Source organism: Triplophysa dalaica, chromosome 4, assembly GCF_015846415.1.
Source record: "Triplophysa dalaica isolate WHDGS20190420 chromosome 4, ASM1584641v1, whole genome shotgun sequence".
Lineage (NCBI taxonomy): Eukaryota > Metazoa > Chordata > Actinopteri > Cypriniformes > Nemacheilidae > Triplophysa > Triplophysa dalaica.
The window spans coordinates 16,343,559-16,356,515 of record NC_079545.1 but is presented as its reverse complement, the minus strand read 5'-3'; the positions used below and the strand labels follow the sequence as shown (position 1 = coordinate 16,356,515).

The window sequence follows — 12,957 nt, the reverse complement described above, 5'->3', positions numbered from 1 at the left end:
AGGAATGAGGCATCCTGTGAGCTGGTTTGGACTTGTTTTCCCTTACGCTTTCTCTTTTTGTTCTCGTTTTCATTTTGGGATTTCAGTGGATTATTCACTCTAGGGTTTTTTTACTTGGAGCCATTGTGATCCCTTAAATACTGCATGGGTTACATACATCTAGCTGCTCATTGGGCTGACATTTTTTACACACCCACCAAACAAGAGAAAACATATCTCAAACCTTGTTGCACATAGTTACGGGTGCGCACTGGTTATAGTTTGAATGTGCCCCTGTTTTGCAGATCAGGGATTATTATAATGTCCTGCATTATTCTGATCAATCATTAGCAATTGGAGTGCTAGGGCTAAGGATGGTTGAGTCTCAGGTATGTTTGTACCGTTACCTGAATGACGTTATGGCAACACACTCCTCCTTCCATAAAAAGGAGTATCTCAGATTCGTTGCCCTCTTACTGTATCTCACTATCCAGTTCAGACCTCAATGTGAATCAGGACATAAGGCTTACAGAATGATCCGATCAGCTCAAAATTTTCATTCCTTTCTTTTTGTGTTGCTTGTCATGATACTAAGTGGGTATGTCATTGATCTTTTTAAGTATTTAGGTTCAATATTTTGTACTTTGCCTTAGCTTTTGTGTCATCGTTTCTGTATGGTATTGTGTTTGTAAATAGTGTCGCTCAGAGGACTTTGAATTGTAAAATATGTAAAGATAAAGTTCATTTGACATATTTCAATACCACAATGCAGTTTATCATGAAAACTACATGGGATCAGTTAAAGAGAATGTGAATTGAACGTAAACCTGAAGCTTATTATTTTTTAAATAATATTTTGACCAAAATTTTCATTTATTTTGATAAAAAGAAATGTTAAAATAGATTTAGTTGTAGCAAGGTCAGAATATGGTTGGTACTGTGAAAGTAACTCAAGGCTAAGGAATTTCGATTTTGTGGTTAATTTTCAACACTTATCACGTACATGTATTCCTTTAGCATTTCGTGCCGTTTTGTTTCTGTGTATTTTGTTCTGTTAAATGACAACTTCCTTGTTCCTGGTTTGTAATGGTTTTGACTTTTTCAAGCTCTTAATTGCCAAAATAAACATACTCATGTTCAGTCAGTGTTATCTGCATTTGTCTATTATGTGATATAGGCTCCTTTAACGAAACTTTCTATCTAGAAGACCTTTCAATATCTGATCTGGGGTAACAATTGTGTTTTAACAGCTAGTCTCTCTGTCTAGCAATTAATCTAGACTAATCAGTCTAATTTTTTAGATTTTAAAAAGACTAATCTGAATTTTTATTTAACTGACCAGACTAGTAATACTCGTCTAATCAGTATATGCAAAATGAATTAATTTAAGCTTGTGTTTTTCTCCACAGGCTCATTTATGTGGGCTATACCTCTACCTGGGAAAAGTAAGTTTCACGTAACCACTTCCCTTTATTAATAAAATGACTCCAAATATGTGGTCTGGTATCCACGAAAATATCTGTCAAAATGTCATTTGTATGCTGATTTTCCTAGCAGTTTAAATTTTTTGGCTCAGTCAGATTATCTCTTTATCTAACCAATGACCAGCAAGGGGAGTAGTCTTGAAATCTATAAATAATAAAAATATATTTTTTTAAGCTCTGTGAGATATAAATTTATAGGTACTGAATTTATTTCAACCAATCTGAAAATCTATAGGCAGTTCATACACATATCATAAAAAATATAAGAGACCCTCATTGTGAATAGACATCATTAAACCCAACTTTGAGCATGTGATGCACTTGACTAACTTTTTACTTGACTTTAATCTGATCTGCTTTCAGATACAGATGGCAAAACGAGTGCCTCAAGTAAGTACTGCCAGTGCTTGTAGTCAAAATCTAAAGCCGTGGTTCTCTGTGAGAGGCAGGCGATGGGGAACTCAACAGTTTCTTAAATTTAAACACATTTTTTTGCGTTTGTATTTTCTTTTAAATACACAATTAGTTTAGGGTAAAAATGCATATATTTATGACAATAGAGAATGCAAGTTTAATTTAATTGGGTTAGGGTAAGGATGGAGGGGGACGTGTCCCCCCGGGATTTACGCCCATGTGTATGGTGCATCTCTTTGCGCCCCTTCCAAAAAAGGATATATAATCTTAACTTAAATTTATTTTTTTATTAAACCAATAACATATTCAGTTATACATTGCTGAAACATAAATTATTTTGGTTGGTGGGCTTATTTTTCTGATGTTTGATTGTATAACATAAATGATACATTTCTATATTTCATAAAATGGGACGAACCCCAGTTTAAAAATGGTACATTGAAAATCACACAAAAATACAGAAGCATAGACTAGAATAAATTATATAACTGTATAGTAAATTTCCTGTACCGTTTTGTTACTTTACTACGATAAGTATTAAAGTACACTTAAAAGTGTATAAATTAACTACATGAACATATATTACAGTATTATTCTGTAGGATTAGCTACCTAGAGAATGTAGCTTTTGGTCGCGCATCACCGCTACTTTCTTAAAGAACGTTATTAACTACTGGAAAAGCTATACATTCTTTTAATCGCAAACTCGCCAACTCATGTGGGAAAAATAAAAGTTTAACGTTAGTCAAAAGATGGCTCGCCTCAGTAGGAAACGAACAAAACAAAAACAAACAACCACCTCGGTTACTTTTCTCGCTATCTTTTAGGGTTCGCTTCGTGAAAGACGAGAAAGCAAAATAAAAGGTTTAGTAGTGCAAAAACCTTGTAAGACCGCTTTCAGCTAAAAGAAAGCGCTTGTAAGAAATAAAAAAATCATTTAAAATAAAGTTTCAGTTTACACCATCTTTGTGCTTTATCTCTATATTTCATATCCTGGAGCCAAATCTGTGAAATCACATTAGCTTACATTTACCCATCTTCTCTCTCCTGTTTGCGCCCACAGGAGTGGACGGTACACAAAACACTGTTGTAATGCCACGACCCGCAGATTGTCACGTGATCGAGCGAAGTCACAAAAATAAAATAAAACATCACCAAATTAAAACAATATATTTAACGTTATATGAAGTATTAAACTATATAACTAAAACTGTCTTATCAAATTTAAGACCTACCATAGGTAAAAGTAAGACTGTTTAAGAGTTTGTATAGCCTTAAATAAAAAAAATGTTTAATGCTTTTTAAGGATTTGCGGGATCCCTGTTACACACAAATTATATATATTTTTATTGATTTTATTAGAACAGAGGGTTACCTTGGAATCGCTATAACCACAAGTTACAATTCTGAACCATCTCTCTCTAAATTATGTCTTTGTGCTTTAACATATTTTATCTGTTTGCAGATCACATCCCACATACTGCCACGACCAATAGCACATAGTGTTCATAGACATAAGCATTAACACAAACTTTCCGGTATTACACGATAGCTCAGACACAAACACTCAATCATACATTTATTGTGAAGAAGACTTTTGGACACTCCAAAGCAAATACAAGCCATCTCAAATAACATGGCAACACACAGACCTTTAGAGCTATTAGTGAAGACCTTAAACATGCAATAGTTCAGAGATTACCCTTATCCTCATACAGAGCAAAGAGACTGGTATATAAACCTTTATAACAGTGAGGACATTTTGATACATTTTTATTGTTTTTTTTAAATTCACTGTGATGTTTTTATCAATTGAGCTCTTACTAAAATAGTCTTTTTAGTGTGTCTTGGTCTGGATTGGCTATTCAAATATATATTTTTTATACTGAACTAAGGATAGTAAATTGATTTTTGAATGTTTGTTAATTAAACCATAAAGTATGTTTACAAAGGCATTTCTTTCTCATGAGAATCGTTGGTCATACAGAGGTTGTGTTGACAAATGTCATTTTTGATGATTATTAATTATTGTGCTGTACAATGTTTTTTAGAAGTACAAACATCCAGCAGAACGTCAATATGTACTCTTCACAAGGGTGAGAGCGCATATGCACGCACACGTTGGGATTTCATGTTTTCTGGGGACTATCCATGGACATAATGATTTTTTTGCTTTATAAGCGGTATATTACATTCTATCATCACTTAGTTTGATGTATTTGCTGTTTTTCTCATGGGGACCAAAAATGTCCCCAAAAGTTACAAAATCAAAGGTATTACTATCTTTGTGGGGATATTTGTTCGCTACATTGTAGGGTTACCAAGACAACACACACACACACCCTCACAAAACAAATCTACATGTTGGTTAAAAATTGTTTCAGTGTGTTTATTTAGCTATTTGAATGATGGGAACAGCTGGGGATGTGTTTTGTGGATGTCAAAATTATAATTTAGAATGATTTTATGTGTGAAATGAAAAAAAATGACTTAACCGGCATTTTTAACTTTATTTTTTTATTCTGTAGGCTCATTTACAAACAGCCCACTGTGGTGGGGTAAGTATTCAAATGCTTATTTAGCACAAATCTGTTTGATTATTAGGTAACACTTTACTTTACGGTGCCCTTGGTAAACATGTTACAAGTATTTAATATTTACTATACATTACACATAATTAATTACATGTAACTAACCCTGCACCAAACCCTAATCTTAACTCTTATAGTAAGTACATTTAGTTAATTTTTATTACTCGGGTCTTAAATGTATAATTACACTGTGACACGGGCACTGAAAAATAAAGTGCAACCGATTTATTTTTCAGTTTCCACATGCATTTTGAAATTCATTGAACAAAACATGTGTGACTTTCTTCATTTAAAACAGCACAGGTGGCATTGTTACCTTGACACCATGGTTGGCCCCAATTGTTTGGGAGGGAACTTTTGATCCCCAGCTAATTGATTCTATCTACAAGCAACAAAACATCACCATAGCTACTACAGTCTTCGCTCTTGGAAAGTGAGTTCCTATCATTGATCTTTATGGTTTCCAGAATTTCCTGAAGGTCTATATGTGTCCCTGGATCACAAAGCCAGATTTAAGTAGCATTGGAACATTTTAACTAAAAGCCAAAAATTCACTACATGTGTCAAAACTGTTGATTTTTATTTTATGCCCAAAATCCCTAGGATATTAAGGAAAGATCATGTTTCATGAAGATATTTAGTGAATTTCCTACCCTAAATATGTAAAAACTTCTTTTGTGTCCCACATGACGTCTGTAACTTGTGCTAGTAGACAAGAGCGTACTCTAACGGGTAAAATCCAAAAGGGGATTTATTAACAGAATCCAAAAGCAACTCAAAGGAAACCAGAACCACAGAACACACGTTGACATCAAACAATGCTGGACAAAGAACAGTACATCCCCCTTCAAAAGGGCGCGACCTCGCGCCGTAACAGATCCAACAGGGGATTCAGGAGGGGGACGTACTTTGGTGGGAGACAGGTGATGACAGGTAGAAGTGTGACCAAGGAGTGTGTGAAGTGTTCACAGTTCCCGTTTTCGGTTGAAAAAGTGCATCATCCGGGTACCTGAACTGCACTTCTTTTATGAGGAAATTCAATGTTAACGCACTTATTCATACCACAAAATGGCGTAGAACAGCGCATAAGTGCGCGATTTGGTACACACCTTCATTTTCTGTGAGTGGATTTCCTGCTACAGTGCCTCTGGTTCTGCACCCTCATATTTCAGATTTGTAGATCTCCACAAAATATTGTCCTAATCTTACAACCTATACATCAATGGAAAGCTTAATTACTCCGCTTTCAGACTTTGTACAAATCGTAATTTTGAAAAATTGACCCATAAGATTGGTTTTGTTGTCCAGGGTCACATATGTTCAATAAATTAAATTAGTGATTGAATCTTCATTTGAGTTCGGTGTATGGTTTTCCCTGAACACTTTCTTCTCCCTGATTTTCAGATACACGCAGTTTCTCAAAACTTTTCTGGAGTCAGCAGAGCAGCAGTACTTTGTCGGATTCCGTGTGCATTATTACATATTCACAGATAAACCCGAAGAGGTTCCTGTAATTAAGCTTGGCACTGAACATTACCTAACAGTATTAAAAGTGCCTAGTTCTAACAGATGGCAGGAGATCACCTTGAGCAGGATGGAAAAGCTGGAGAAACTGATCGAGAGCCTATTGGCCAATGAAGCAGATTATGTTTTCAGCCTGGATGTAGATACAAAGTTCTATGGCCACTGGGGAGCAGAGTCTTTGGGTCGCCTCGTGGGCGTTATACACCCTGGTTACTATCAAACACCCCGTAACAAATTCCCATATGAGCGTAGACCAGAATCACAGGCATTTATTCCCTCAGAAGAGGGCGATTATTATTATGGAGGAGCTGTGATCGGTGGCTTGGTTGAAGACGTGCTTCAGCTCGCTAAAACATGCAGGAAGCAACTAGAGGCCGACGCGGCTAAATCCATTGAGGCAGTGTGGCAAGAGGAATCACACTTGAACAAATACTTCATTTATAACAAACCCAGTAAGCTGCTCTCACCTGAGTACCTGTGGCAGGATTTCAAAGCCAAAACAAAAGAGGTCAAAGTAATTCGATTCTCTCAGGTCATTAAAAACTATGCTGCAGTTCGCCCAAACCCATAGGAACTGCTATTTAACCGAAATAAAAATTCTGTCATCCGATACTCACCCTCATTAACGCTGGTGACTGAACAACAATCATTGTATGGACACAAAAGCACAGAAATAATGGGTTTGAATGATGTACAGATTTTTATTTTCTCTATATAACCAGGGGTGCACATAAGTATTTCTATCTGGTTCTCAAGAGAGCACCTCGTGATTTAGTTTGGTGCTCACATTGCCCATAGTGTGACAAATGATATTTACCTATTAAAAATCAAATAAAAAATCTAGTTATTTTTTTATGAACAATAAACAAAATAATAAAGTGGGATAATTATATATTTGTATTATTTTAAAGTACACTTAAAATACAATGATAATGTATTTCTTTTGTTTTCTTTTAACATTAGTAAATATACATTTTAAACACCAATTTGGAAACTAAAAGGACAACATTTTTGGCAGGTTGCTGGGAAAGTGCACTTGCGAGCGCGCAGGGAGAGGATCGAGTATAGCATAGAGAAACACAAGCTGTGTGCAAGTTTAAAGTTTAAACAGCTTGTACTTTAAAAAGTTTAAAGGTGCGATTAATTAATTTTAACCCGAGCTTTTGTTATATAAGAGGGAATCGTATTCACGCGAACATCACGTAAGTGTCAGAACTGAAAACGCTCTTGTGACGCTAGGTTCTGGAATCGCCTATATATGACGACCTTGACAGGTGGACGCATCCATAGAAAAATATCAACGACTCCTTCTCTAGCCCCGCCCACTGGTTCGCGCATTACAGATTGCGCAGCAATCTTATGTGAGTAAAGCATTTGTGTACTATATGCGTCAATATGCTTTGGTAGAGATCGCTTGATGTGCACTGAGCACTATTCGGACCTCAAGTCATTTGTATTAATTGCAGAGGTTGTCTGTGATCTTAAGTCCGTGCGAACCCCCATCACTGTGATTTTGTTGGCTTATATATCTTTATTCAAGGTTTACACCGTTTGCGAAAAATGGAGGCTGCTTCAAGTATTTTGGTATTATTTCGGGTGCTGGGTGATATCCATAAATTACCGGGAGTCTCCCGTTTGTTTATTTATCATTGATACTCTCGCAACATTTGAGACCCGCGATCGCGGTGATCTTTTGTCTCACTGGTCTCAAATGCTGACAGGTATGGTCATATATCATTAAACGCATTACAAGTATAGGCTATACAAACTATACGCAAAGCCTTGCCATCACATCCGCCAAATAAGTCAGTAAGTTTGAGTAAAATCATGCCGTGCGATTGCGTCACATGAAATACTGATGTGGGATGTCATTTATAAATCACAGGAGGTCTCCAGAGCATATTGATGCCCTGCGAAAACCGTGAAAGGCGATAATGTGTAACCTAACCTTACGTCTCGAACCAAATTCACAGAAGGCTCCAACTACGCAAACTGCTCTTAAATAAAAGCGGTGGGCGTTTACTTCCAAGTGTCTTCACTACGGCACGCCCATTAAAACCGAGCGTTTGGAGAGCTGACCTCAAAACCTGGGTAGAAAATAGCCTATTACTCATTGATTTTGATGATTTTGAATGTAAAAACCACGCGAACGTCATAAGTAGACATCATGTAACAGTATAAAACAACAAACAACACCACCACTTCATCGTACCTTTAAGAGAAGTGGTGTTTTGGTAGACGCGCAGCGCAGTGCGGATCCATAATATGGAAAGCCGTTTGCGGCGTAGAAACGTCGTTAATATCGGCGTTTTAAATTCAATGCGAAACGGCGTTTATTTCGCCGTTTGAACTTCCATAGCACGCCGTAAATTACGGCGCTTCCGTGTAACGAAGACGTGTAATATTAAAATCAGCCCAGCCTTTTCTACACTGCCCTCCAATGTAGCCATCTTAAGCTAAATTGTCAAACGAAAATAAAAGCCAATTGATTAGGCTGTTTAATGCACATTTACGGATTCTCAATAACAACCAAACCAGAAATTAAATAATTTTTTTTTTACACACAGTCGCCTAACTGTGCAAAACGTAAAAGGTATGCAACACAAAAGCACTGATATTTAGGATATAATACGCTCCATCCACATCGAGCTGAGTTTCTTTATTGAAAAAATATGTGCTTTGACGAGTAAAATAAATCATATCTAAATTAAAGTTTGTTTCTCTTTCTTAGTCTGTTGATGCCGGCTGCGGAGAAACGCGCTCTTTTCGAGGCGCGGGGCTGCCTACATAAATACTGCCTTTTTTTAGAGGTTGCTAAGCGATCATGTTTGTTCAAACGTTTTGTATTTTGGGATGGCTATTTTGACGAAGCAGGCGAGGCCGCCTTCACTTATCTTAGTTTTAGTGTGGGACTTATGCATAACTGCATTATGTAAGTGATTTTTATTTATTTTTACGAATAAAAAATAACTCCCTTAACTCTTATTTGCTTTGCCAAATTATTTAGCCTTAATTATGCGTGCGTGTTGTTCTTTCTCTAACAGACTACTCGGATCATTAAAATCAAGACAGTTAGAGATAACAAAAGTTGACTCAAAACAAGGTGCGTCAGTGTTTTAGAAGCTATTCCACCTGAAGCCGCAGGCATCAGATGCTCATCAATATTATAGCTACTTTTACATCCAGATTAAAACACAGTTAGTCGTGCATTTATCTTCTTTTTCCTTCAGTTGCACATTTGATTTCCTATTTATTGTTATTTTCAATTCTTAAGTATGTGTGATTTAAAAGAATTAACGATTTTTGAAGATCTCTTTTGCATCATGTATCCTTATTTTTTGTAATTTCTATATAAATCACCATTACCTGTTTGAAATGTGATATATAAATAAACTTTCATTGCCTTCATGCATTGAATCATTAAATGGACGCCAATTGAGAAAAAGCCTACCCCAATTCTAAATTTACCATAACCTCTTAATTTGATTGAAAATAGATGCCTTTACGATTTGATGTGAGATGGGCAAAAAGAGGCAAATTGGAGGTTCGAAATCGGTCTCCTGCATGAAAAGTATTCGATAAGCACTCTTACGCGCCACCCCACTAGAATGAATACGCAAACAAAGTCGTTTTTCATCGTGACTTCAGCCAACATGGCGGGCTCAGTGTAAATAGACACTCTGTTCATTTAATCCCTAACATTACCGGTTACGCACCATTTGTTAAAGCGTATTACTTGTACAAAGGAATTGTTAAGCAACTTAAAGTATTTAGCATTACAATAACTGATCGCCGTTTCAATGTTATATTTATAGTATTTTTGTTGTTATTAGTGCCCTTAACAGACAATTACAAGACAAGGAAGTTTAGCTTTATATACTTTGTTGTTGCAGCACCACACAGAACATCCCGTTGCAAAGACTAAAATGTCTTCAAACGTGATGTCTAAGTCATTCTCTATAGAAATCAGGAAAAAGTACACAAAATGAAATGCATAACATTTTGCACAATGCATTTTACATAAATGATATGTATTGTTTACTTTCAATAGACATCAGCCAGCACTCCCACAGAAAGATGGTGTCCACCTCCCGGTCCCTATTATTGCTTCCATGTGTACTCCACTTGATTTTGAACAGCTTTCGAATGTCATTACGGGAGAGTTTTTGATTTGTGTATGTGAACAATGGGGCAAACTTTGCACAGTTCCTCTGAATAGTTTGCCACAGCTGGCCACAGGAATCCAACCCAGCAACAAATTGTTGTTTCATGCTAGCAACTCTAAGATACAAACAAAACATTAAATAGTGTATCATAAATTATATTAATCACATGATTTGTAAATCATTTTAGATTATATAAAGTAGTATTTTTTTCAAAAATGTTATTATGACTATGCCCTTGACATGACACGACAACTTATATTCATAAACAGAGATAAAGTTATCAACATATATAACACATAGTATAAATAGTATAAAAAATAAGAAGTGTTTGTATAGAATGAAAGCTAGTTCAATTCATGAAAGCATTTAAACCCATGGAACTTTATAGTATAAATAAAACAGCCTTTATTAACTAATGGCTTTAAAATTAGAAAGAAAACACCTTGTCGGGATACTTTAATTTTAGACTCTCAAGGGCCTTGCTTCTTTTGAGTTGAACTATTCCTCATAGGAAGAGCACAAATATTATTTAGCATTCTTTTTTATATATTGTAGCTCTTTATAAAAATGATACATGTGTTATATATGTTGATAACTTGATCTCTTTTTAAGATTATAGCTTTCCTGTAGCTCAGTGTTAAGAGCATTGGGTTAACAACGCAAGATTGTGGGATCGAACGTTATTTAAAATATGATTTACAAATCATATGATTAATATAATTAATGATACACCTGTCACAGTTGTGTTATGTTTTTTTTGTTTTTTTCTCCCGTGGTTAATTTCATTATTAGTTAATTAGTCCTGTTTTCACGTGTGTCTCATTTAATTCATCCCTTGCACCAGTTTAACCCTTGTTATCTGTTGTATTTAAGTTCTCCCCTTGAATGTATTCTTTGTCTGCTATTGTTTTATATTAAAATGTGTTTTTTCTTGTTCCCTGTTGGATTTTTAGTAAAAATGCCTTATTTTGGAATACCCTTGTTAGATATACTCTCTTCTGCCAGCACGCAAGTGACAACACCATTTAATGTTTTGTTTGTATCTTAGAGTTGCCAGCATGATACAACAATTTGTTATTTTATAATGCGCATATCTGCAATGTATTTGGGTCCTATGGGACATTGAGTGACGTATAGACAAGTAGCCTAATAATACCTTAAATAACGATTCTAAATGTAACCAGAATATAGTGACCTGACCATTGGGCTGACGTGCTCAGATTTTCTATTCAGAATCCTAGCAGAAGCGTTCTGTTTCAGCTGCAGCTGTCTGATGGTCTTTTGGGGAGGGCCAGTGATCAGTCCATACAGGGATCCACCCTGCTGGAGATGATGAACAAGTTTTCTAACTCTTGGTTTGACACAAAACATCTGGAAGAAAACATCTTAACTTTGCAATCATTTATAAATTGATTATATCAATACGTTACTATAAATTGTATAATAACCTATATAAATATAATAAAGCCCATGACCCTGCTGAAAAGAACAACACGAACGCATAATTAAGGCTAAATAATTTGGCAAAGCAAATAAGCAAATCACTTACATAATGCAGTTATGCATAAGACCCACACTAAAACTAAGATAAGTGAACGCGGGCTCGCCTGCTTCGTCAAAATAGCCATCCCAAAATACAAAACATTTGAACAAACATGATCGCTTAGCAACCTCTAAAAAAAGGCAGTATTTATGTAGGCAGCCCGGCGCCTCGAAGAGCGCATTTCTCCGCAGCCGGCATCAACAGACTAAGAAAGAGAAACAAACTTTAATTTAGATATGATTTATTTTACTCGTCAAAGCACATATTTTTTCAATAAAGAAACTCAGCTCGATGTGGATGGAGCGTATTTTAACCTAAATATCCAGTGCTTTTGTGTTGCATATCTTTAACGTTCTGCACAGTTAGGTGACTGTGTGTAAAAAATGTGATTTAATTTCTGGTTTGGTTGTTATTGAGAATCCGTAAATGTGCCTTAAACAGCCTAATCAATCGGCTTTTATTTTCGTTTGACAATTTAGCTTAAGATGGCTATGCCACCGAGTCTGACACCGACCTGCATGAAGTCAATGGATTTCACAAACATAAACGCACACAGTGTCATGAACGTACTCATTCAAAAGTATGCTGCTCGTACACATATGATAACTGAAAAGGAGGATAAACGCTCTTAATGGAAAAATATCACATAATGAAAGTCTAAGCATTATTCGCAATAAAGGTAAAAACAGGAAACGTTATTCAGATCGACATTCTACTGCACATGTCTTTCTGTTCATTGGAGGGGCTGGACTGTGTAGAAAAGGCTGGGCTGATTTTAATATTATAGAAAACACCGCTTTTACGGCGTCTTCGTTACACGGAAGCGCCGTAATTTAAGGCGTGCTATGGAAGTTCAAACAGCAAAATGAATTTAAATGGTTTCGCATTTAATTTAAAACGCCGGTTTTAACGATGTTTCTACGGCGAAGACGCCGTAATTTACAGCGTCTGTATGTCTTAAACGCCGTAAAAGCAGGTGTCTTCTGAACACAAGGCGTCTGTTTGATGGCGAAATATGACCCAAACGGCTTTCCATACGCACAGCAGAGAACATTCATAAGAGAGCAGCGTATAATTGGGAGCGCGCATTCAGTTTTGTGCACGAGCATAGGAAAGCGGATAGATTCGCTCGCTCGTATTGCATAAATGCGCTCTCGCTTTGTAATAATCCGCTCGCGACATTTGTCATTAAAATGACGCCGGAAACAGGCGGATGAAATCAAAGTAACACAAGGGCAATTCGAAAAAGCATAAACA

At 36.2% G+C, this 12,957-nt stretch overlaps 1 protein-coding gene across 1 annotated transcript; it reads left to right on the top strand.

The window, feature by feature from the left end:
* The first annotated feature begins 450 nt into the window (after positions 1 to 450).
* Positions 451 to 6,881, top strand: LOC130418798 (globoside alpha-1,3-N-acetylgalactosaminyltransferase 1-like). The gene is made up of 7 exons (XM_056744896.1): positions 451 to 577; positions 1,389 to 1,424; positions 1,827 to 1,853; positions 3,928 to 3,972; positions 4,405 to 4,434; positions 4,766 to 4,900; positions 5,872 to 6,881. Exons 1-7 carry the CDS (start codon positions 513 to 515, stop codon positions 6,560 to 6,562), a joined length of 1,029 nt encoding a protein of 342 aa, XP_056600874.1. The 5' UTR covers positions 451 to 512; the 3' UTR covers positions 6,563 to 6,881.
* The last annotated feature ends 6,076 nt before the right edge of the window (positions 6,882 to 12,957 follow it).